General features: G+C 33.6%; 1 protein-coding gene across 1 annotated transcript in view; it reads left to right on the top strand.

The window, feature by feature from the left end:
* Positions 1 to 26,596, top strand: part of LOC149535196 (methionine aminopeptidase 2B-like) — a 108,402-nt gene extending 81,806 nt beyond the window's left edge. The window contains exons 9-12 of the mRNA XM_089807154.1: positions 14,717 to 14,813; positions 24,786 to 24,929; positions 25,093 to 25,310; positions 26,165 to 26,596. Coding sequence (XP_089663280.1) covers positions 14,717 to 14,813; positions 24,786 to 24,929; positions 25,093 to 25,310; positions 26,165 to 26,275 — 570 coding nt within the window. The 3' untranslated portion in view covers positions 26,276 to 26,596. The remainder of the gene's footprint in view (positions 1 to 14,716; positions 14,814 to 24,785; positions 24,930 to 25,092; positions 25,311 to 26,164) is intronic.
* Positions 26,597 to 27,043: the final 447 nt, after the last annotated feature.

Here is a 27,043-nt window from a genome sequence, read left to right as displayed (position 1 = left end):
TGGAGGCAAAGCTGGTCTCAACAACCTATTTTAAAATCAAAACAGTAATAGATTAAAAATTTGAAAACATAGAAAGTTTACTAAAGTGGCTAGATTTCTAAAACATGTTTAAATGTTAAACAATTCAACTTACCTTCAAGAGCTTCAATTTCGAGAATTGTCTGAATATGGCTTGTGTCATATGGTGGTTCGTGACAAACATTTGGATCTCTTGTGCCTCTTCATACATTGTTTTTATCCACCCAACCTTAGTGCCAATTTTTTTGAGCATTAGGTTGAGTGAGTGCATTGCACAAGGTGTCCAAAAAATGTGTTCATACCACTCAACCAATAAGTCGGCAGCCCTACAATTCTTCGCATTGTCGATTATTACTTGAACAACATTATGAGGGCCAATGTGCTCGATAGCTTGGATGAGAATGCTTGCAATGAAAGGACCATCCTTTACCTCTCCTTCACAATCCACTACTTTTAGAAACATTGCACTTCTTGTAGACATTGCAAGAACATTCACCAAAGGACGGTTCCTTGCATCTTTCCATCCATCTGATACTATTGTCACACCTGTTTCAACCCATGCATCCTTGATGGGCAACATGGTATTCTCTACATGGGCCACCTCATCATCCAATAAAGTGGTGCGTACCTTCTCATACCCAGGGCCTTTGAACCCGTTTGGAGTCACATTAATTGCCCTTACCATGTATTTTCCAATACGGTGAGCGAACAATATTAAATGACAATCCATTTGCATAAATGCATCTGGCTATGGCTTGATTAGCAATGTGTCTAGCTTCATTTTGGAATGATGATTCCAAGGGTCCCGTTACTCTTTTACTTACAATTTGTTGTTGAGGAGGACGCAAGAATGGATGGCCTTCTATAGGTGGTTGACTAGGAGTGGTAGTTGAAGACATAGATGATGTTTTTCCTTTCTTTAGAGGCTTACCGCTTTCCAGTGGATGTGAAGAATTTGCCCTCTCAACAACTTCCTCTGCTTGCTTCTGTTCTTGAATATATTTGTTTACAATGTGATTTGGAAGGAAAGTTTTAGGTAGCACTCCTTTTACTCTTGGCTTCCCGGTACAAAATTTGATGCCTTTTTCAGGAATAAAGCACAAATGTGCTTTTACTCTCCTATAAGAGCTACTAAATTCCTCTCTGCAGTGGCTACAAATCCACACATAACCTCCTCCACCTGGCATCTGTCGAATCATTTGCACATGTCTCCAAAGTGGGAAACATCTGTCGATTCTGAAGTTGGGGTTGTTGACAGCAGATGCAGTTGCAGCCATGATGGAATCTAAAAAAAAAATACACAACAAATAAATCATAAAATTAAATTAAATAAAAAAAAAAAAAAAAAAAAAAAAAACTATTGTCAAGCTCAAGCTGTAGTGGATTCTTAGTATCTATCAGTAACTTCAGAATGAAAAACTAAGACTAGTTCAAATCCAACAATCTCAAAACAAAAACAATGAACAATTTCTCTTAAATTTCTACTATCATAGATTCATAGTTAATAATAATTTCTCTTAAATTTAATATATATTATATCAATATGCTAAGATTCAAGAACCATTTAAGAGAAATTCAAATAATAAAATTAATTTTTAAATATCAAATATGAAACTATCATCAAACTGAAACTCTGAAACTATGCTGCATATGCCATAAACAAGTCGCCAGCAATGCCAATATATTATATTTGCTTACCGCTGGCAGAAGCGGAAGTAATCACGGGTCTTCCTCAGAAATCGTTGCCTCAATGCTTGCTGCCTCAAATCGTGGGTCTTCCTCTTCCTCTCTGTTTCAAAGCATACTCCTCTCCGTTTCCGACGGCGCAAGAAAACATAGGCGTAGCAAATAAAGTTTAGGGTTGGGTCAATTAAAGAAATGAAGTAAAGTTTAAACGCATTTTTTTATTATTAAAATATTGAAAAAAAGTCGGTGCTTTTTGGTGCCCGCCCAAAGGCGCTTCAAAGTTGTCGAAATTCTTCTCGGGCTCCTCCAGCGACCACGACATTCATTATAAATTCTGCAAAATTTGTCTAGGGTTTGAAATACAGAACCCGTAGGGAATTCGACAAGAAAACGACGAATTTGACACGAATGAGAACCGACTTTGAATTTTGGCGAATCGAATGTCGACTTTCAGGTTTCCTGAGTGAATATGGTAACTTTGCATTTCTTGCTCAGCTCAATCTTCCGTTATAAAGAGCAGCAATAAAATGTGCCTGTCCATAAGAAGCTGTCCCAACAGGTAGAAATCATGGGATAACACATATGACAGGTCTGGGTGGTAGGTTAGAATCAAACGATACAAATTTAATGTAATCTTAGGTTTGAGTTTCACTCAGAGGGGTATGGGGTTTGTTGTGGACTCCATTTCCGCTACTCTTTGTGATTTAAATGTTTTTAAAAAAGAGTCTTCTGTTGGCTGGGTTTTTGAGGACTGCTAATATACTTTTTGAGGACTGCTAATATACCCTACTGTTGCCTGTAAATTCTGCAGTATCAGAAATCTTTTTTAATTTTATTTTTGAAATTCTGGGACCGGTGGGGAACATTCTCTACCTGTTCCTCTGTCCCCAAGATGTCCCTCATAGGGGAATTGTCCAATTTTGTATGGGACACATCCTCAGGGAACATAGGTTTGTACAAAATGGGCAAATTCTGCAGAAGAGACGTGCCTTCACTATGATTATATGCTTGAACCTAGCTATTGTCTAGTTTTACAATAAAAGAAGTAAATCAATCACAAAAAATAGTAAAGTAGGGTTCTTGGTTAGATTTGAAGATGCACCACTTTTGGTAATTATATGCTGTTCTTGGAATTTGAAATGTATAGTCAAACATGTTATGGTAAATCAATGTTTTATTAAACAGAGGAGATGAAAGCTCCTTATACTACAAAGATGGTGTTTCTAGTAGGAAACAATCGTGAACTAAAGAGAAAAATAGAAATTACCTAATTAACTATATACTAACTAGGATGGCCATTAAAGAAATATTACGATATTCTATTACTCTCCCTTAATGGCAATCGTCTAACTACCTTGTGGAAGATTGTACATGTCTTGTGGTCACAAATTCTTCAAAACATTCTGTTGCTGCTGAGTCCCTTCCTGGATCTATGTGGAATGTTAATGACCAAGAGGAGGCAAAATACGTTTAGAAAAAATAGAGAAGGATCTCCCTCTTCGTTTTGTGCTCCTTGTCACTACTCTTTGACTTGCAATCACTCTTCATGCTCTTACAATCAACCTTTTTCAACTCTTCACTCTTCTTCTTGCTGCTGTTGCAAACGATGAACAGAAATGAATTTTGGTAGTGTTTTGAAGCTAAGTCACAAGGTTTGAATTCAAATTCGAGTTCGTCGATTATAAAATTCGAATGAAATCCGGCAAGGGTAAAAGTTCGGAAAAAAAATTTGACATTAAATTTTAGTTATATAAATTTATATATTTTAAATATTACTAATATATCCAAAAAATTGTTAAAATAGTTTAACTAAAAACTCAATATCAGTTTAAAATAAAATAATATTATATTAAATTACAGTATTATCTTAAAATTCATAAAATTTGGATGACATTCAGAAAGAGTTAAAATTCGCTGAAATTCAAATCAAAAGGATGAAATTCGGCGAATCTTGTGACTTAGTTTTGAAGGAATATAACACAAGAGATGGGCCCCACATCCCTAGGGCAAGAATAGAACACATAAAACAATTAAAAAATGTTTTTTTTAAAAATGCACTTCAATATACTGCCATGACAAGGGATGCCTGGGCATTGCTTTAGGGGTCGAGGGACATTGTTGCATTCCCCTGTCCCCTCTGGGGATGCTAGGATGTCCCTGCCAGATGGTGGTGTTTGGGTGGTGCTGCTAGGGATGCTGAAACACTGTCCCTGGTGTGTTCCAATTCCGGTTCCGGGCTGGGGATTTTGGGAGGGTGGGGAGAGACACATAGCCCGGGGACATTGGATATTATCTATGATGCTGGAGATCATATTTTTTTGTATTTCCAGAAAATAAAATTTCACAAAACGTATGTTTAAATTTCTTTAAAACAATGACATCTGTCTAAAGAGATCTTGTGGTAACCACCCCTGAATTTTTTTGTTTTTGAATAAATGATGCAATATTGAAAACTGAAGAAGAATAACTTGCTGATTATTAGCTTCAAATAACATGCATTTATTGTAACCTCTCATATGCAGTGCTCTCAATACCAACTATATGGAGTGGGGGTTTGAACCATCAACTCTTAATTAATACATTAACATAGAAATAAGAGTAGCAACTAGATGAAATGAGGACTGTGTTGCTGCCCCTCTGTACATTGCATATAAATAACAAGGACTGAATTCAAATAATAACATTAAAAGGGCGCTGGGCCATCATTCTCTAACTTTCTTACATTAACATAGGAAACATAATTTCATTGTAAGTATATGTTCTTTCAATTCTATAAGCTTGTGTTAACCCAATGGCTAAATCAAAAGAGATAAGTGAAATGATAACTGAATGGCTGAACAAGTAATTACGGAGGGTCCTTAAATAAGGAATACAAAGATGATATTGCTAAAATAAACAATTCTTAACTGAGAACTAAAATAGAAATATTCCTAACTAATTTACTAGATATGTTAAGTGACTAGATACACCTGAAGATACATTAAGTGATTTAAATGACTGTTATGAGGTAAATAATACAAGATCATTGTAATACTCTCATTTAATGGTTAATTTATTGACTACCTACCTATAGAAGAGTGAATCTGCAGGTCATTTGGCCATAAATGCATAGTAGGACGCCCCCTTCTCATCAGAAGACTCTACGACATGGACTTGCTGCCAAGACATTCCTTGGTGCTACAAAACTTTTGGACATGACCAATTTTACCATCCTAATGTGATGTCAGGTAACAAAGCTATCTAGAGACACTGAGTTCAGCTTTAGAATTCTTCAAGACTTCAGAAAACAACAATTTTGCTAAAAATTATCAAAAGCAGCAACATTTATGTGAACACCAGTAAAACCCAGTACATTTATAGGAACAATGATTGCCCTTGAAACTCGAGGCAGGACCTAAAACACTCTGCAGGAAAACTCAAATTTTTGTCGTCAAAATGTTTTGTCGAGGGCGAAAAGTCACAATTTTGCAATTAAAGCATCAAAAACCTTCATTTGAGGGGAAAATGGAAAATGCCCTTGACATTTTTAAAAGTTGTGCAACAAAACTAGCAAACACATGACAAAGAGAACTATGATATTTTTGGGAAAAAATCGAGCTAATCCTTTTTACAAAAATCACGTTTTTGTGGAAAAAGTTGAACAAAATCTAGAAATTAAAATTCTGGAAAATGTCCATAATTTTTGTACGACAAAATTCCATAAAAAAAGGAAAAAATCCATCATGATTTGTTTTCAGAAAAAAAACCAATGAAGCTAGAAAAAAAGACGAATTTTTTAGGAAAAAATCATGCAAATCCCTACATGAGAAAACTCTCCCTCCAGAGAAAACAGAAAACTCTCCATCCATGATTTTTTGGTGGAATTTTTTATAGAAAAGCTTCCCTCCATGAGAACGTAGAAACCCTCAAATATGGCAAACAAAATCTCCAAAAAATGCGGTTGAGATAGAAATCGTCGCACTCAGTAGAAAAACCTTAAAAATCTGCATAAAAAACCTTTCGAATCTTCAGAGGTTTTTGAGTTAAAAAAAATCTTGTTTTTTGAAACCTTCAATTTTTATTAAAAAAGGAAAATCAAATTAAAATTTCTAGGATTCTACTGAATTTTTCATTAAAAATTGTTAAAACCTTCTGAATTTTAACGTATGAAATTACATAAAATTAACCTATGGGATCTGATATCATTAGTAATTACAAAGGAGACAAACGCTCCTTAAATAATTCTGATATCATGAGTAACTACAAAGGAGATGAAGGCTCTTATGATGAGGAAATACAAATATGATGTTTCTAAATGAAACAATTGTTGATTAAGAACTGAATTAGAAATATATTTAACTGACTAGATACATTAAGTGACTAGATACATCTGAAGATGTATTAAGTAACTTAGACCATTATGTGGTAAATAAATAAATTAATACTTTTTTATTCTAATAATAATAAGGAATTGATATTAGATTTGCTGATGATAAAATCAGACCATAATAAGGGCATGCCACAACCGGTCAAGAAAAGCCATATGCAAGTATGCAACCAACAACAATCAGCTTCTTAAACTTTACTAGCAATTACTCCTTATAATGATGTCACAATATGCAGATCTTAGACATCAGAAAAGTCTGATTTGTGACTCAGAGAAAAACTGACTAGGGCATAATGGTAGGTCTCCTTGGGGGACAATATGTCCTGGAAAATTCAATGTTCACAATGAATGCCAATGATCTCTCATAATGGATCACCTGGGCTAGGAAAAAGATATAACTAGATGAGGAAGGGAGGGAATAGGCTGTTTAGAAGATGCTGCAATATCACTAATGCTTAAATCCATGCTTTTAAACAATACCTAGAATTTAATATACCTTCCTCTAGAAGATATGAGCAAAATATGAACTCAGCCACTCAGAAAAGACGCTTCCAGAAATCAGAAAACTCACATGGATACTCACAACACAACTTAAAACACTTCCAAACTCACAGCATGCAGCAAAAGACCACACTGCACACCAAATATTACAAATCCACATCAAAAAGCTGTTAAATGCTTAATCACTTCAAATCTCAAAATTACTTGATAGCTTCTATAATACTGAAAACTTTCAACTATGAGAACCAAATAGCTAGGGTGGATCTTTAATCACCGAAATCCTTAGTTGCAGATTCGGGTTCAAGAATTCATTTCGTGGATTTGTGGTTTTTTTCCCATTGTGATTCGTGTGTGTGTGTGTGTGTATGCATTCTATATATTTTTGGCCTGTGGGACCTTACGGATTCGGGCCGGATTTTGTTGGGTCCGCATGGATTCATGACAGACTTGTGTCGGATTCTCTGGATCTGTGTGGATTCATGACATATTTGTGTCATATTTGTATATGGTCCAGATTTGACCTTGCGAGTTTGTTCCGATTGTGGACTGCAAATCTGGACGAATCCACAAGGTCAAATATGAACCCTGCACTAGTCTGGTATGTATTGGTTGGTGAATCTAAACCCGGCACGAACCTAGAGCCTGTTTGGGGCTTGGATGTGCGAACCTGGTAACTAAGCCGAAACTAGTGATATGAGTGAGGTATTTCTTCTTCAGTTAGTCAAGGCATGAACTCCAGAATCATTTCAACAATATAATAGAAGATCCCATCTTAAGCATAACCAAAATGAGAACTCAATACACAAAAATATAGAATGAAAAGAAAATTAGGACAGCCCTTTTCCAAGTTAATACTAAATAAGAATAGGGACTTCTTGGCAAGTAGGTCGAAATTACTCCAAATTGTATTGTTCATCTTGATTAATTTGTTTGAACACATTGGCGACATCAATCTGTCCTCTAATTTTGCTAACACTAACTCAGAAAGCCAACAAAACCTGAAAATGGGGAGATAACAAGTTTTAACAAATATAAGTGAGAATAGTGGCTAATAATGTTTGGCGAATCAGGCTTACATAATGTGAACCAAAAATTGAAAATATCAACCTAAACAATCCAGAATAAGGCAGAAGACCCCAAAATTTAAACTAGCATACTTAGTGTATTGTTCCCTTCTCTGCGCTAGGCTTTTCTGGCGCCTTGTTGGTCTATCTTTCCATCTGGATAGGCTAATGGCATTAATCTAGAGGATGCGAGCCAGTCACATGAATTTATTTGGTTTCGGTTGTGGAAATATTTAAGTTGAGGAGCTTTTCTATAGTTAAGTCACTTTATTATATAAAGTGGATTTATAAAGTTACTTTATGACTTATAGTCATTTTATGACAAAAATAACTTAAGTGACTAAAAGAAGAAAATGACTTTTATCCCACATTGCCTAGTTGTTTGTACTTCCCCTCATATTGAAGTTATAAAAGCAATGAGCTTCCTTGGGATTGACACCATGAAATATATCAACAGATTGAAGGATGAATTTGGTTGCTTAAATGTGACTTGATATCTTAAGGACAAAACCCTTAAGAAGATTGTGGAGACTGGACATAGCCCCAATATCTCTTGTAAGATTACCAGGATCAGGTACGAATTTGCAGATTAACATACTGTTTCAGTAGAGCCTACTTCAGAAGTGAATTGGTTGGTGGAGTCACTTGTCATTCCTTTATACTAGCTGGATAGCCGTAGGGTCAGTCTCCATTTCATTTGTGAATGTGCAAGTGTGCGGCACCAGTTACAACAGATGATAACGCCATAATATAGATCAACTCCATGGTGATAGTGTGCGACATTAGTTACAGCGGGTGATAACATCAGAACAGAATGCAGAGATTGATTCAAAGGGAGTTGGGTGACCATAGGCCAAGGTTAACAGGTCTGTTCAGACAAATTGTGAGTAGTGCAGCAGAGGGTGTGAAAGCAGTTAACGCCAACTGGGAGCCTTAAAGCTGCACCAGTAGCAACCGCAGAGGTATTGGTAGTCTCACGCTCGGGCTGCTGAAGTCAAATCCGAAAGGGCAGGCCCAGTGAACACTGCAAATGCTTGACTGCTGTGAGTAAATGAGAGTCCCTGGATATGAAGTCCACTCAGGTTGGGTCACGTGAGCAGTCAACTCCCTCACGGCAGTGCCAGTTTCCATGCTATATTACTGCACTTTGTGTTTGTGTAAAACTTTATGGCTAGTGTTCAGATGTAAATTTAAATATATGGTTGAATGTGTTTGTAGTGTATGATGATTCCTGCAATCTCTCATGAATATTCACATTGCTACATGTTGCCATTGCCATAACGTGAAAGAGTAAAAATGCTGGGTTAGAAATATCATTACCATTTCTCATACTAAACGTATTTTGAGTTAGTGTATTTTGCTACATCTCGGGTCCAGATTATTTCACTTAGGCAACAATTCTAACCAGTTTGCTTAGACACCTAAATTTGTTTCTCATAGTTTCTCATAAATCATCTATTTTTCGATACCTTATTTAAAAAAATGTATCAATAAGCATGTATTAACCTTGTATCGTTGAAAGAAAGGAGATATTTTTCCAATACAAAGAGTCTTTTATGCTTCTACTTTCGAGGATGCACATCATATTTTAAAGCTTTAAAATCCCACTCCCCTATTGTAAATTTCATGCTGGTGTTTTGCCAAATTAACAACCCCCAACAAGAAATTTATATGTTAAAATAAGTATCACTCATATCTATCTAATACAACTCTCTAATATTTTTTCTTTTAGATGAATATATTGGGAATTCTCAAAGGTATCCCTAGCATGCAGCTAAAGTTACTAGATACAATATAATATACATAAAATTAGACAACTGCATAAACTTTTGTATGAAGAGTGGATCCAGCTTTCCAAGACAAAGTTGAACAAAAATAAAAAAAGATATAATTAACATCAACCATAATATGTTCAACTGCCTCTTGACCAGTAGAGAACATTATATAAAAAAAAAAACCTTAGAGAATCTGTGATAAACTCCAATGGGGCATATCAAAGCTTGACAGAACAATTTTCCAATGTTCACATGCTATTTTACATAAGACAACCACTAGTTGAACCATTGCCATAGGCTGGCTCATAGTCAAGTTTCAGTCTATTAAATCTTATACAATTTCTAACTTTTTCTCACTTAATTGAGTGTAGTAGTTTGTCATGCTCTAGCAATGGAATTATATCGCTACTTTACACCTCCAGCACCTCTTTATGACACCACCAAAATTTTCCCTATGTTGGCAAAAATTTGCTAGGGCAAAAGCTTCTTTCGTTAATTCTTGAACATCCTCATACAGTCCCAAAAACTCCACATTGGATCTACTCTTCTTAACCAGCCTTGTACCATGTGCCTAAAGGGGGTGTAAATCATCCTGTACCCATGCCTTTCCCTTCTACAATTCTCTCCACCTCTGGGCATTGGCCGTACAAGAAGTTCTGGAAGGTTATATCCCCCACCTCAGCCGCCTAGAGAGCTTCTGACAACGTGGCTTTAAAATCCTCTAAAATTAAAGCACAGGTTTGCATCTGCCTATTATCTAATATGCTGCAGCTACCTAGAATAGCTCCATAAACTTTTAGGTTGGTTGCACTAGAATCTGTGATTTGGGAGATGCCCTTGGTGTATTAGGTCCCATGAATTATTCCGCTTAACATAAGTTCTGACCAAACAAGAAGTTCTGAAAGGTTATATCCCTCACCTCAGCCGCCTAGAGAGCTTCGGACAACATGGCTGTAACATCCTCTAAAATTAAAGCACACATTTGCATCTGCCTATTATATAATATGCTGCAGCTGCCCAGAATAGCTCCATAAACTTTTAGGTTAGTTGCACTAGAATCTGTGATTTGGGATGTGCCCTTGGTGTATTAGGTCCCAAGAATTATTCCACTTTACATAAGTCATGGGATATGTCGAATTTCATCCATGAGATTCAAATTTCAGGGAATTTTTACACTTTCTGAACTTCATCCGAATTTTATGATATTTAATATATTATTATTTTATTTTAAAATGATTGTTATTTACTTAAATTATTTAGTATCGTTAAACTATTTTGACAATTTTGTGGATAAATTACTGATCTTTTAAAATATATAAATATATAACATAAATTCAATGTTGATTTTTTTCTCTGAATTTCAAATGATTGATGAATTCAAATTGGAATTCAAACCTTGTGACTTAGCGCTTAACTATGATAACAGCGTGAAAAATCACAATATAGAAGTAGGATCCCCAAGAGAAAAAGCACCAATGGAAATTGTAGAAATGAAGAATACGAAAGCCCTGCTTGGAGAGCCCACATGCCATTCATACGAGTCTAAACATTCATTCCTTCACATAAGGTTATGTTGATCTCGAGGCATCCTTCTTCCTTGACACATGAAAGGCAGGAAAACATACACCATAATATAATGAGGGCAACCTATCATTGTGTTTGGTCATCGCTAATAGACTATGCAAGATCTTGTCATTCGTTAATGTCCTGAAATGAGAAGTTAGATAGTTCTATACTTTATTTTTCAAAAAATTACATCTACCCTACCAATTCTACTACCAGTTTTTGTGAACCATCTTAATCCTCTCATATTATTTTTCCAAATCAAATTTCTTACAATATGGCTATACTTTCCATTTTGTGTAAAAGTTTTGTTTCAAGGCATTTAGCTCAAGAAGCAAATCTCCCTTTACAATTAGATTCAGACATCTTTCAGCATACACAACTTTAAAACCTGCTAGAAGTGCTTCCCATCAACTTTCTTTTAGTTTTATAGCCCGAACGCCAAGCTCCCCCAAACACAAAAGCACCATGAGGGTCATGAAGTGCATACCCAACATCTACTGAATGAGTATTTCCTCGTGATACATCATCAAAGCTCAAATTTCCTCCTTTCTCCAGGGCTTTCCATTTTAAATTTTGTATACTATGTTTATGACCAGCTAACACATTAATTGGACAACCCTAATAATATTTATTTGCGACAATTATTTACTAGGAAGTATGGTTTGCATGTTTGGGTGTTATGGTAAATCAATCTTGTATTAAAAATAGGCGACAAAAGCTCCTTATATAGATTTACAAAGATGATATTTCTAAAAGAAACAATTGTAAACTAAAGAAGAAAATAAGAACAACCTAATAAACTAAACATTAGCCAAGATTACCATCAAAGAAACATTACAATTTTCTAATACCCTCCCTTAATGGTCATCATCTAACCTGCAAAATAGTGTACATGTCTCGTAGTCATAAATTCTTCAAAACATTCTACTGTTGTTTAGACTCTCCTTGAATCTGCAGAATATCAATGACCAAGAGTATCCAAAATCTATCCTGAAAAAATAGAGAAGGTTGCCTACTCCCTCAGAATGCTCTACAATAAGAGACAAGAGCCTGCCGCTGAGATGAGTCCGCCACTAACCCTCCCAGAATCTGCAAAGTTTTTACCAAAAATCATCACATAACATCCAACCTGATGTTGGATAACAAAGCTGTGCCTCCCTGTTGTCAGAGACATACTGAGAACAGCTGTCGCAATTTTTTTGACAAAAACCCTCCAAATTTTCTTAAAACTGCACAATGCCCCAAAATAGACTTGCAAAAAGTCATGATTTTTAAGGAAAATATTGCCAAATCCAAGATTACATATCATTGTTTCTTTTAATGTTGAAAAAAAGGTAAGGAACCCACAAAGGAATCCCACACAACTTTGTGAATTATAGAATCATAAAATTTGAATGGAAAATATAATGAAACACATTAAACATTGTAGGAAAAAATTCTGAAAACACATCAAAATTTTGTTTGAAGGAAAATTATGAAAACAAATTAATTTTTTTTTAAGGGAAAAAATTATGGAAACCCATTGGGAAATTTGTAAGGGAAAAAATTATGAAGACCTTCAAGAATTTATTCAAAGGGAAACAATTGTAAAAATCCATCAAAGAAATTTCATGCTGCAAAACATGTGATTTTGCATGGTAAACAACATATGCAAGCAACATGCAACTTACAAAAAGAACATGCAAGCAACATGCAAGAACATAGAAGTACATGCGTCCCTAAAAGATTAATGACTTTTGCTTAAACAAAATTTTGCACAATGAAAACATTTGACTAGGTTTGCATTAAGACAAACCACAAAATTCTCATGAAATACCTTCAATCATTTTTATTTTAGAAAATTGAAAAAATAAAATTTCAGAAAATATTCTAGATCTGAAGAGGCTCAATTTTTTCTTAAAATATTTGCTTAAGTTTTAATTTATGAAATCCCACTGACCTACTCTAATATCATGTTATGCTAAATCGATTTTGTATTAAATAGAGGAGATGAAAGCCAAATTTGTAACATTTTTCAAGTAGGATGTTAAGTACAGGACAGGTTAACCTCCATCCAAAATGTACTAAAGACAAAACAAGGTCAAACTTTTTTTTTCCAGATTCACGAAATCATGGTGATTTTTTTCCAATTTTTTTGTTGTTTTCGACTACAAACTATGCAGATCATGAAGATCAAATGCTGAAATTTTCAGAAAAATCCATGATGTTTTCGATTTTTTGAAAATTTGTTAACTGTACAGTTTTGATGGAGGATAGCCGTGTCTATTAAGTACAAGCAAACAAGCTCTCTATATAGTAAATAAGTAATAACCATTTGATGACCTGAAAAGCGAGAATGTTATTGGTGCAGCTGATCCCATTAGTATTTTCTTGTGAATCAATTAATATCTTTGATGAAGAAGAAGAAGATGATAAAGATTTAGACAATGTGTTAGATAAAGATTTAGACAATGTGTTAGATGATTGAAACTTAGTATAAAGTTCCAATTGTTGAGAGTTTAAACAATGATACATGAGATCATTATTATTTTAATATTTTGATGTTGATATGATTCTACGATTATAAGTTTATGGTGTTTTTGTTGTTTTTATGATACTATGTGACATTCCAATCTTAACTCATGCTTCTAGCCTGCATTGTGTGTGTGTGTGTGTGTGTGAGAGAGAGAGAGAGAGATTATTTATATTACCATATTAAATATTCTATGTGCCTCTATAGTAACCACATTTTCAAATTTGTTTTTAATGTTTTCCAGTAATTTGTAAAATACTTCTATATTATGCATGTTGGCTATTGTCATATGTTTTGAAGAGTTTGTCAGATCTTATAGAAAACTGATCGTAATGTCTATTATGGTTTTCTTGTAAGATAGATTGGATGCATGTTTCTTGTTTTTTAATGTGTTCTTTAATCGTTTAGTGATATGTATGGAATTGTAGCTGTCTTGTGTTGAGGGGTCTATCAATAGGGTTACTGTGTAGCCCAAGATATAGCCAATCTTGATGTTGTGAATCGTGATAACTCTTCCTCATATGCTATATGTTATTAGAATATAGGGGCATGATAGGGAATTCAATCAGGTTGTGACAATTCTTCACTTACAAATTGTAAATAGACCAAAAGTTACAACTTAATGCAGGTCATTTCATCAAATTGATGTGGAAAATGTATCATGAGCACAAAGTGCAAATTGTAGTCCTTAAACACAGTATTGTATGCAATTAAATATTTGTTTTGTATTGAGCATAAATTTTTGGGCTGAATTATACAAGTTATAATGACAATTTGATGTGTTGTGCATCATTGTAGTATTGGGAAAAATGGAATTCTCATATGTTGAGCTTGAATTTTGTTTGTGTGTTGCACATAGTTTTAAATTTTAGGAGTAAAAATTTAGCTGTTGTATGACAAATTTAATTTGGTTGAAAGAGTAATTTATATCTACACTTGTAATATTAAATATCTCTTGAGTATATCATCAAATGTAAATTTGAAGAATATTCAAATATTTTTACATTCCTATTTTGTGGGATTTCTAGAACCCCCTTCAGTCATACTCATATCATTCAGAATGGTCAATGTTCCATCAGTCATTACTTCTTTCTCTCCTGCGCGTTAGTAATATTTTACAAGGCAGGGGACTTGCACATCACACTAGCTACTTGCTTTGCAAACTGTTATATTGAGTTAATTTTTATTAATCAAATGTAATATTTTGCTGTATTTTTATTAAATTCAGGAAGCTGGCATCGATGTTCGTTTATGTGATATTGGTGCAGCAATCCAAGAAGTTATGGAGTCCTATGAAGTTGAAATAAATGGCAAGATGTTTCAAGGTACACAAATAGCCATCATATCCAAGTTTAATTTATGTATACATTTTTCTGCCCTGCATTTCTATACTTGATGTCCTAAAAATAGTCAAACTATCTTTGGTTTTAGTCCAATCATTATGCCCGTCTGTTGGCAAATATCCTGAACTGACCAAGATTGATAAAACACACTGAGGCTTATGAAGGGAAATCTAGGTTGGCCTAAAACCTTAATAATTGTTTCAATGTACTGAAGTACATAATGTATGACCAATTCTCCTATGCTCATGTCAGGTCAAGTGAGTTACTTTGCTTGAATCTTCATTCTGTTTTCATACTTTATTAAAATATGACATATATTTAGTCATTTCTCTTTTCTCTTGTAAACACCTTATATTTGAATTATATGTTTGGGCTTCATGAATGAATACATGCTTGCATAAATATTTCCATACACATTCTTGGAAATATTTTTTGTTCTTCATGGATTTGGATCATTGTTCTTTTTGATTCCATATCTCGTTTTTATTCCATAACTCTTGTTTAATCCTTATAATACTGGAAATGCAATACCTAATATCTTCTAATTGTGAACATTTCTTTGTGAATTTGTATCCTAATGTCTGGTTTGATATATATAATGTTGCAAACATAGATCTGTGTGTCACATTTATAAATTGTACAGCGACAATCAATTTCTTAGTATTACTGTTTATCCATAAGTGATTCTTTGAAAGTTTATTTATGGCAGAGTACAAAATTGGCTTTATCCTTTAAAAATCTTGTGATGCACCTGTAGAGAATGGCATTATGGTAAAGCACCCATGTGAATAGAACATTACCTCAAACCATTGTGGATTTATATATTTCACACCTCTTAATTCCCAACTCAAGGAGATTCAGGTCCTCTGCCATATTACACGTGGCATGCCTGTCGATTTGTAAACCTGGGCTGGGCCGTTGTGGCAGTAAAGTCCTCTCCTTACTGTTAGACTGCAACCTAACAGACAGGATTAAGTTTCAGTGCTGATTTTATTTATAAGATTTGATTGCGCTCCTACTTATGTTAGAGCTTATCTTCTGCTGTAGTTTTTAAAGCTGAAAACGGTTTCTTTGTTGTTACTTACTATCTTGTTATGGTGTTCCCTCACATTTTTTTTTAATTTTAAAGATTTTTTTGGGTTCTTTTTGATTGGCAAGTCAAAAACATAAGGGAGTTGTACACCTAATAAATTGTAACAAATCAATTTAGATTGGTTGCACGCCCTGTGATAAGGAGTGCATGAGGATAACTACCTATGTTCTACTGGGAGTAGGGACACGTTCCCAGTACGGAAACGGTTCAGGGCCAACCTTTAGGGGACGGTATGGGACGGCTATGTGTGTGTGTGTGTGTGTGTGAGAGAGAGAGAGAGAGAGAGAGAGAGAGAGAGAGAGAGAGAGAGAGAGCACCAATGTAGGCAAGGCTTGATAGATGGTGGATATTCAGCGTCGGGATTAACTTTCTGATTATACAAGGCATGGGTCTAAAGCGTTGGAATCTCCGGAGTTGTGAGAGTGGACTTTGTTGCAGCTTTTAATTCTCTGGGCGCCAATTCTCATTTCAAATTTGTCAGTATGAAAATATTACGTTTCTGGTGTGATGCATACTGCATATTTGACGGTAGGGTTCATTGGTATTGTTTACAGTTATTCCTATTCTTCTGACTTCTGATCAAACTTGCATATTCTGAGTTATATGTGAGTTCGAGCCTGAGTTTCTTTATAAGAGGGATCTATGAAATCCACAAGGAACGGTTTTCTGTGTTCAACAATACATGACTGGCCACTTGGAACATACATGGTTGATTATCGAGCAATAATATTGTTCGAACGATAAATGTATTTGCTGCTAGTCATTACAGGTTGTTTAAGGGCTGAAGATAAACTGAGCTGTTCAACAAGAATAAGTTTGTTGAAAACATCTTTGTGCTTAATGCATATATCAATACTGAATGCAAGGTAACGTGTCAAATGATTGTTGCTGGTATTTGTTACCTGAGTAGCCATTTTCTAATTTTAGACTGATAACATAATTTCTGAGCACTGGAAATGCTTAATGAATTAAATGTAACAGCCCATGTATATGTATCCTACAACTTCAAAGACATCTTCTATTTGTGATAAATGAGCAGGATCAAGACTTGCAAATAATATTTGAGCAGTTGCTAAATGAATTTGTGGAATTTCTGAATGACACGACTTGCAATTTTTGAACTGTTAAGATACTGACAGAAAATAGACAAGTTCAAGGTCCACACTGGTGTAATATGTTGAACCCAAAAAAATCTGCTTGCAAAGGGAGATGAGGATTGAGGAACCTATCATATATATTAGAATGCAAATAGCTGCAAATCGACAAAAGGGAGAACATTTGGGCGATCCCAAAAAGGGGAAAGAAGACAAATGACAAGTGTTCTCAGCTCAGGTGCATCCCTACCATGCCACACCCACCATCCAATAGGTTCAATTTTAGCTAACGTTGCTCTATCTGACCCGGCCTCTGAAAGGTTGGACCTCGGAGACCTAGATAGCAGATTCCCAACTTAGTCATCAAGGGCATCATTGTTCTGATTACTTATGACACTTGGAGAAATCACTTAAAGATTTTGGGCAACTATTTTTGCAAGCCCTATGAGTTAGAACGAAGCCCGCCTTTGCTGTTGCAAGCGCCACCCTAGAATTGTGCAGCAGCCATCAGATCCCAAGACTTCCTTGCCGGAGTTGCAATCAATAAGTGGAGGACTGATAGGCCTTGCCAGACATTGTTTCCAAGATCGATAGGAGAAGAACTAGACAGGAGTTTGGAAGCCTTAGTTATTAAGCGAAACCATTCCCAGAGCTGCTACCAGTAGCTGCTTTTCTTTTCACCCACTGTTCTTGGTATTGATATGGAATGGTGACATCCACTGTTTAAAACTGTCATACCCAAAAATACAAGGGCAAAAACACACACAATTTTTTTTTTTTTTTTTTTTAAATTAATAATTAAAATGCTCTAAGTTTGATATGGTTGTGTTCGCAGTTAAAGTAAAGGTTCTCTACATTCATCTTAAGTTTAAAATCTTGTGGAGGAAATACATCGTTAAATTTGAACTCTCGTTATTAATCTGATATTGACATTTGTTTCGTTATTTTATTACTAATATAACATTATATTTCAAGAAATATTGAATAACAATTCAAATGAAAATGGTTCTAATTAAATTGAAATATTAAATCAAAGAACTAACTAAGATAATAAAATATTTCATGAAACATTATCTACAAATTTTAACAAAACTAAAACAATATTAGCTATAATTTTAAAGCAATCATATTGATTAACATTTTAATAAAATCTATTATTTCACTTATAACGTATCAACTACTAAACGAAAATTAAGTTAAATTAAATAAATTATACACTACTCCTAATTAATAAACAATATAATGTTAACATCTTTCTTCTCTTCATATAACAATTTCTATTTAATTCTTAAATTCAATTTCATTTGACTAAATTAAATTTACATCCAATAATAATAATAACTTTTTGACTAATAAATCAAACAAGCCATTTTCTACATATTACTTCTAATAATATTAATAAGTCTAAAATTAAAACTAACAAACGAAAATAAATAAATATTATTTACAACGATTCTTATCTAAAATCAAATACTAATAAAATAGACTGATTTAAATTAAGGTTAAACTAACATAATTATAACACTAAACTAAAAATATATCAAAACCTAAACATATTATTTAAGTTACCAATAAATTCAAACTAATCCATAATTAAAACTACAACTAAAACTTAAAACATATATTAACAAACTAAACAAGATAATAAATAAACAAAAAATACTAATAGCTAACATATACGAATATTTTGAAAAAAAATATTATAATTGATAACTAACTTGATTAATACTAATCTAAATTACATCAAACTAAATCTTATTATACTAAAGTAAACTAAATTATAACTAAAATATTGACTAACACTTAATCAAAATACTAATCCTAACATACTAACTTCAATAACATACTAATTACATTTTAATACTTCATTTAAAATACTAATTAAGAACATACTTAAACTAATACTAAAACTATCTAATCTTAAACCATATTAAATTTATAAAATTCTTTATTTAAAAACTACAAACAAATTTAACTATCCTACCCACTATTACCTCTAACTAGCCCATACTTCAAAACTCACGTACTCCCTCCACCTCACGCTGCCCAAAACTGCCCACGCTGACCAAGATGACCAAGAAGTAAGAAAGATTGCAGCCCCATGCATTTAAAATGTACGCGAGCCTAGGAAAAAGGCTATGGATAAAAGGGGAGAATGAGTATGAAACATTAACCAGCCTGTTTTCTCAAAAATCTACCCCACTCTAATATCATTGGAAGGTACTACTGACATGACAGACCCCTTAAAAATCAAACTCAAAAAAAACATTTAATGCAAAAATAAGTCAAAAAGGGCTGCGCCACCTTAGCAAGGAGTTAATTTTAAAAGTTAGTTAGGTGATGCATAAGGTAAAGGATAGATATTTGCTCAAGCTTTAATGTTAATTAATTAATTATTTTTTCGTTTATTTAGTTATTAAAAGTAAGTTTGTTTATTTATTGCAAGGATATAAAAGATACTTCCTAGATTCTCTGTTACAAAAATGAAAATTAAATTTGCTCTCCATACAAAAACCAGAGAGTTTTTTGCTCTCTTGGAACATTTTTTTTTTGTCTTTATTTTTCTGAGGATAAATTTTGAAGTTTATTTATTAACCAAGAGGGGTTATATTTTTTTTTTCAAATAAATCTAATAGGATTTGCCACAACTAAATATACCAAGAATTTAAATGATCCATTTTAACAATAATGCAAGAATTGTTTTGTTTCTAATAATCACGAAAACTGAACCCTCATTCCTAACATAATTTTTTTTGCTTCCAACATATAGGAAAACTTGAAAATTTGTCTAATTGAATCAACATCATTTTCATCCTATTTTTGATATGCATCCATATAAACGAAAATTACAATTAAATCTCATGAGAAGCAATAATACTCAACTACTATTTTATTAGCAACCTGATTCAAAGGCTCAGCCGGGAAAGAACTAGGAAGAAAACCCGGCGTCGTTGCCATTACAACAAAGTTATTAAATACAATTTTCATAGGATTCCAATCCCGAAAATTACAACAATAAATTAAATTTCCTTCATGATCCTTTCAAGGGATCCATGTCATTATCTGCAACACATTGTTAAGATCGTGGAGAGAACAAAATCTGATCGGGTGACAAACAAGCATAACCAAGAGACAAAATCAAATATTCATATTCATACTAGGTTTTCACAACAGGATTCACAATGAATCAAAACTAGGGAAAGGTGGATTTTTCCAACAGGAGATGTCAGACACAACACCAAACCAGGTGCCCAATCGGGGCTATAAATCAAGAACTTCCGTTCTTCCATTCTTACATGCCAAAATTCATACGTGGTTTGTGTTGACAGGTAGGGGCCCATAACACCCTACCCTCTCTCCCTCTTCTCGTCCTGAGAAGAGACTCTACACTGTTGGAGTCCAACTAAAAGGACTTTTCCCGAAATTGGCCACTTCTGCCCTATCCAAGGGTGAGTAATGCCAAAACACCCATACAAGAAAACTTCGAAATTCAAACCTAAACATGAAAGAAAAGCATTCAAGAAACATGATTTCAATCCTTCCCAACATACCCAACATACATACAAGCATCCAAATAACAACACAATAGCATAAGCATGAAACAAGCATGAAGAATCTGAACAAGGGAGATGAAGAACTCCTACCTTCACAAAGAGGTAATGGCAAATGAACAAATTGAGAAGAGCTTTCCCTTCCTTCAATCTTCCAAGACTCCTCTCTAAAAGTAGAGATTGAGTAACAACCAAACTACCCCAAAAAGGGCCTCTAAATAAGATCCAAAATTCAACCACCAAAAAAGGCAATAACTTCACCCACTCACCTACAAATCTAGAAGTTTCTAACTCAACCAATCCTAAGGTTAACCACTAAGTGGAGTTGAGGTCATGCAACTCATGGTAACTACTTTCAATTTTCGCACAAAGGCAAAAATAGACTTTTTGAGTGACCTCAAAAGTCAATAAAAGGGGCTTAGGGGGTGGAAATTACCTCTAACCCATACCCATACCCCTTGGGTATAAAGATTTCATGTTTTAAAGCCTTAGGAAAAGATTTGGAACCAAACAAAAGTTAGGAAAAAAAATTAGGACCAACTAACAACTCCAAAAATGCAAATTAAGCACTAATCCGGATTAAGAGTAACTAAACTTGATTAAGAACAAATTAGCAAAAAGAGACACTAACTAAATCCGATTGAGGTCCAAAGGTTACACAGTTAACCCTAGCTAGCACGCTGAAAAGCATAAACAATTCACGAGTGTCAAGTGACACTAAAGAACACAGTTACAAAACATTCACATTTACTGAAAACGGAAAGATACATTCATACATCCTACAATACAATTAAGTTACGAACAACAAGGTTCCCACAAATGGCACATAGGGATCAGTTTCGTTCCTCCGTCGGGTTTCTCGGCTAAAATATCCTGCACACTCATTGCACACATCAGTAGTCCCATAAAATCACATGCACATAAGTATATACATTTCAGGAAATCACATAAATTAAAACATACATCTATAAATCAGTCAGGGTTTCTCTCATCCTACTCAATTTTTAACCATTAAAATCTCTTAATCAAAGTGTTAATCCTACATTTACTTATTTCATCAACATACATATACATAAAACATTAAATGACGAACATCAAATATCTGAAAGTAACATCACACAACATGAAATAACATAACATGTTCAAGTACCCGATAATGTCTCGACGTATCGAGTCATAAGTATCAAAAATAATAAGGTATCAACTATGCTACGAAGGGTCGGGGTGAGACCTCACAAAAACATCCTGCAGATTTTGGACAGCGATTGGCCTGGGAGAGATGAAGCAATTAGGGCATTAGGAGGTGCAAAATCGTATAGTTCTTGGGAGGCATTGCAGCCCATAGTTCAACAATTATTTTTTTAATTTAAAAAATTCCAATTTCTGATTTGTATGCCTTAATAAATTCTTACTTTTTAAAGACGTTTATCAGTTTCATGTGGCACAAGGTAGTTCAAAATCTGCATTACTTACACATTTTGTTATTTAATTGAAAGAAATAGTAATTTAGAAACTATGCAACTTTAATACACAGTTTTTAATACCTATGTTTTAAGAACTTTTCACTTTAGTATTTTCATTTAACAGAGGTTTCAAAATCCTACTTTGATCCCTTTGTCTCCCAATTTATCTCATGGTTTTCTATTTTTAGAATTTGAACAAAAGCTGCACTAATAGTTGAACAAATCATTCAGTAACAATCTTGTTATGCATCATCTATGTGGATGTGCAATTTGGAATAAAAATGTAGATGCAACTGTTAAAAGCAGAGTTGCCAGAAACTCCTCTGTCCTTCCTTGGGCGCTCGTATCTCCGTATCCAATTTGGGAATGTATCTGATGCTGCTTGGATACACGTCAAACATTGTACCCATGTCTGCCTAAAAAAACTTGATTTTCCAACCATGCCAAATACTATGGGATTTGATTTATTTAATGATTTGATGTAAATCTTCCCAAATCTGATTTCAAAAAAGCTTTATTAAAACAATTTTTAAAAAATGGTTTAAGCAAAACCTGTACCAAATGAGAAAGACAAATAAAATGTTTTTCTATTTCAGCAACCCATTTTTTCAGTTATCTTCTAATGCAACTCTACTATGTTTACAAATTGTGGAGTGTAAAATTAACTTATAAGTGTCAATATTGCTTTTGAAGTAATGAAAATCTCCTATAATAACTTAAAAACTATGTTAAATATGTGTATGTTTTATTTATCAATGTTGTGTCCAGCCGTATCCATATTGGTGGTCTTAAAAAAATGGCCATATCCGTACCCAATACCGTATCCGTATTTGCATCTGTATCCATATCCATGCAACTTTGGTTAAAAGCTCAAACTATGTCATTTGGGTGAGTTAGGCTGTAGCTGGTATGGAAGAACATTAATCATACATGAAACAAGAGGCTAATCTTTGTTACAAGAATGTTTATTTCTTCAAGACTATCATTTCATATTTTAACATGAACATCAGGCAAAACTCCAAAACTAAAATTTTGAAGATAATTTTTTTTTTTCTTTCTAAAACTGTCTACAAAAATAAAATGCTATTTCAAAAAAAAGGTCCCTGGAGGATTTTGAGTTTGAGTGCTTCTGTATGGGAAGATGAAAAGTAGCATCCAAAGTATAAAGTTCCTTTAAAAAAAAAACTTTTATCTATGTATGAAACATGCATAAAAACCCATATATCAAACTAATTTGAAGTATTATTATTTTTAACTATTATGTGTAGTTATAGGCTATGTCACAAGGTTCGCTGAATTTTCGGCATCAGGTTCAAAATTTGGTGAACCAATAAAAATTAAAATAAATTTGTATAAATTTGCCTCAAATTCATACGGATAAAAGTGGGTAAAAATAATCTGTGATTTAATGAACAATGGCTAGGGCAAATCGTTTCTGACCAATGACTAGGGCAAATCTAGGGGGCCATGTTCTGTTTTCATGTAAGTCTGGACTCTGCATTGCACCATCACCCTCCATTGTTCTGCACCACGCCCACTGTTGTTCAAAACAGCCGCCATGCTATAGTTGGTGTTGTGAGTCTGCTGTGAAATCGTCATCGCAGCCAAATAATCTTCCCTTCAACTAGGCAAGCCTACTATGTTTAATAGTTGTATTTGTTTTATTTTGTTTTTTAGGTTTAGTTTAATAGTTGTGTTTGTTTTATTTGTTCTTAGGTATAGTTTGTTTGTGTTTTATTTATTTATTGTTAGATTATTTTAATTTTATAAGTTTTAGTTTGTTCAAAAGTTGAATTTGATGTATATGTATTTTTATTTGGACATTAATATTTATGATTTTATTTATTAGTTTTAGTTCTATTTACAAATTAGTATAATCTTTCATAGGTTTATTTATTATTACATTACTTTTATTATTTTCAATCTCTTTATTATAGAGAAAAATAAAATAATTATTATACTTTTATTTTATATTTTAAACTATTACAATTTAGTAGTTTTGTTTTCCCTTTAGCATTTAATATTGTATTTAAAATATTATTGTTTCTTTTTCAAAGTCTAACAAAAATATTCTTGTTTGTTGATAAATTAAAATTGAATTTGATATTTATTTATTTCGCATTATCGTTTCTAAAAGAATTATCTAATATATTTTGTTCAAAATTTAATATTGTATTTAAAACAATTATTTTTTCCTTTGTAAAGTCTAATTAAATTATTTTTGTTTGTAGTTAATTAAAATAGAATTTAACATTTATTTATTTTGTATTATAGAGTTTGAAATGATTATTTGATATATTATGTTGTAATGTATTTAAAATAAATATTGAATGATTTAAAATAATTATTGGAGAGTTGTTTTGTTTTGTAGGTTTGAACTGAAAAGTTCCTTGCATGAAACTCATAAACATATAAAAATATTCAATACTATGCAAACTAATTCACTACTTAGCATAAATATTCACCAATACCATGGACAACAAGAAGAAATTCCATGTTTTGTCAGTCTCCACAAAGTTCCTATAGCTAGGAATCTAGGATTGAAGATTATATATTTATACATGTTTTTAAATTTTAAGGCGAATTTGATGTCGAATTTTTTTCCAATTTTTTTTCCTTGTCGAACTTCATCCGAACTTCATAGTTGTCGAACCTGAACTCGAACCTTGTGACTTAGGTTATAGGAATGAAGTCACAGGTCTAGTGAGGAGCAATGTTTGGGTGGTTCTGATTCTCTTCTTTGCTTTTGTCAGTTAAAAGTATCCGGAACTTGAATGGGCATAGCATTGGACCTTATCAGATTCATGCTGGGAAGTCTGTTCCTATTGTGAAAGGAGGAGAAGGTACAAAGATGGAGGAGGGAGAGTTCTTTGCGATAGAAACTTTTGGTTCAACAGGTATTTAATATACAGCGTGATTAATCAGCGATAGTATTTTCTTATGGCTAGAAAAAAGACAATACCGTTCAATTCTCTATGCATCTTTTTTGATGTTAACAAAGAAATGCAAAGATACAGTTCTGCTATTTTAAAAAATGCTTATGATGTTTTTTTTAAACAGGAAAAGGGTATGTCAGGGAAGACTTGGAATGCAGCCACTACATGAAAAACTTTGATGCTGGGCATGTTCCTTTAAGATTACCCCGAGCAAAGCAACTTCTTGCAACAATAGATAAGAATTTCTCAACGTTAGCTTTCTGCCGGCGTTATCTTGATCGCCTGGGGGAAACAAAATATCTGATGGGACTGAAGAGCTTATGTGATGCAGGAATAGTTCAGGTTTGTGTGGTTTAGCTCGGTTTAAAAAATATTTTATTTGTATTAAGATGTTTTGAAAGATTAGTTTTCTTATATTTATTGTTTTCAGTACTTTTTGCAGTAGTTAGGGAACTCCATTATTTAATGTCATTTACTTCATTCTATGATATTATATTATGGCAGTAGGATGTTGCACAGTGCTATTATGATCATTTGATTTACAAGATTGCAAGAAGGTACTCAGGCTTATGATGTATTTGCAGCATGTGATGTACTAAAATCTTAACTTTGATTGAGCTATCAAAGTTTGTACATAACTTGCTTAATCTCGTTTTCTTAGATTGAGTTATTTTCTTAGGTTCTGTGGAATTTCTAGATTTCAGTGCCTTTTTAAGTTTCTTAAGTAAAAATGGCATTTGGATCCTTGCTTGCATTCTGTATGTTATGATTTATTCCTTTCTGCTATTTTTAGTGGTTGCTATTCACATAAGGTAGTTTAGTTTCTCAGTTGTGGGTGGAGATGTGATGGTATAAGGGAGAAGCTTTTGAAGGCGGGACATTCCTCTATGGTGGTGCAAGTTTTAATGAGCTTTTTGGGTGCTGGTGCTGAAGTTTTTTTCTGATCTTTAATATATCATCTTGTATAAATCATTAACTTAGATTATGTCTATTTAGCCGAGTTTACTTGGAGTTTAAAGTGCAAATGCTTTAGTACTTTTTAATTAAAATTTCAATCTTTTTTGAATATTGGTATTAATCTTTTTTTCACAATACATCAATTTTATTTCCCATGAATATTGTTCTATTGAGCATCAATTTTCCCATTGTCTACTGACCAATAATTGTGGTTCATATGCCTTTTTATCTATCTGCAGCCATATCCTCCTCTATGTGATATAAAGGGAAGCTATGTTGCACAATTTGAACATACTATTCTGCTTCGGCCGACCTGCAAAGAGGTTATATCTAGAGGTGATGATTATTGACGGGTTTTTCTTTCCATTTGTCATCTAAAGACGTTACACACTATTCTAAACTTTGCTGATGGGAAATTTAAAAATGTCACACTTCTCATAAGAAGTGTGCTGATGTCCATGCTCATAATTTGTAAGATTAATAAGGTTAGCACGTCTCTATCTGTCCGGAGAGTTTGTAAATGATATAAATCATCTCCATTTTCTTGTCACTTGAAAATCTATCGTCAATTGTAGTTTGCAACTTCGTACTTGTCTAGTTTAAACAAAGAAACAAGACGCAGTACAGAAATTCCAATAGATTACTAATCAAGCATATTCAAAATTGGTAAATTGCGTATATTTATATGCATTGGGGCATTCGGCAGTTGTCTGCTAATCCTTAATCTTTTTCTTATTGCTTGCAAAATGTTGTAGACAAAAAGATGATTGATTCCCTTATTTGAGAATCATTATATAGTATTACAACAGATGTATTTATTTTCTTGAACTACTTGATATGATCTTTAATCTGCATCTCTTGAGGTCACCATCTCAATCATCGCAGAGTCTGCTGCATATAAATAGCCAGTGGTAGATACCTGGATAATGTAGAAATTCTGTTAGTTGGCTAATGAGGAATCCAAGTGGAAATACTTTGAAATATCCATCTTGATGGCATATAGAGGGTTCCACTAAATCTCATGTATCTCTCGATAGCCAGGGCTATGCTTGCAACAAGATTCCCCATAAATCATAACGCTCTTAGTCAACATGGCCTCATTGTAGAAAATTATTTAA

Source organism: Cupressus sempervirens, chromosome 10 (genome assembly GCF_028749045.1).
Source record: "Cupressus sempervirens isolate cs-2001-9-10 chromosome 10, ASM2874904v1, whole genome shotgun sequence".
Taxonomy (NCBI): Eukaryota; Viridiplantae; Streptophyta; class Pinopsida; order Cupressales; family Cupressaceae; genus Cupressus; species Cupressus sempervirens.
This window is presented reverse-complemented; position numbering and strand designations above follow the sequence as displayed.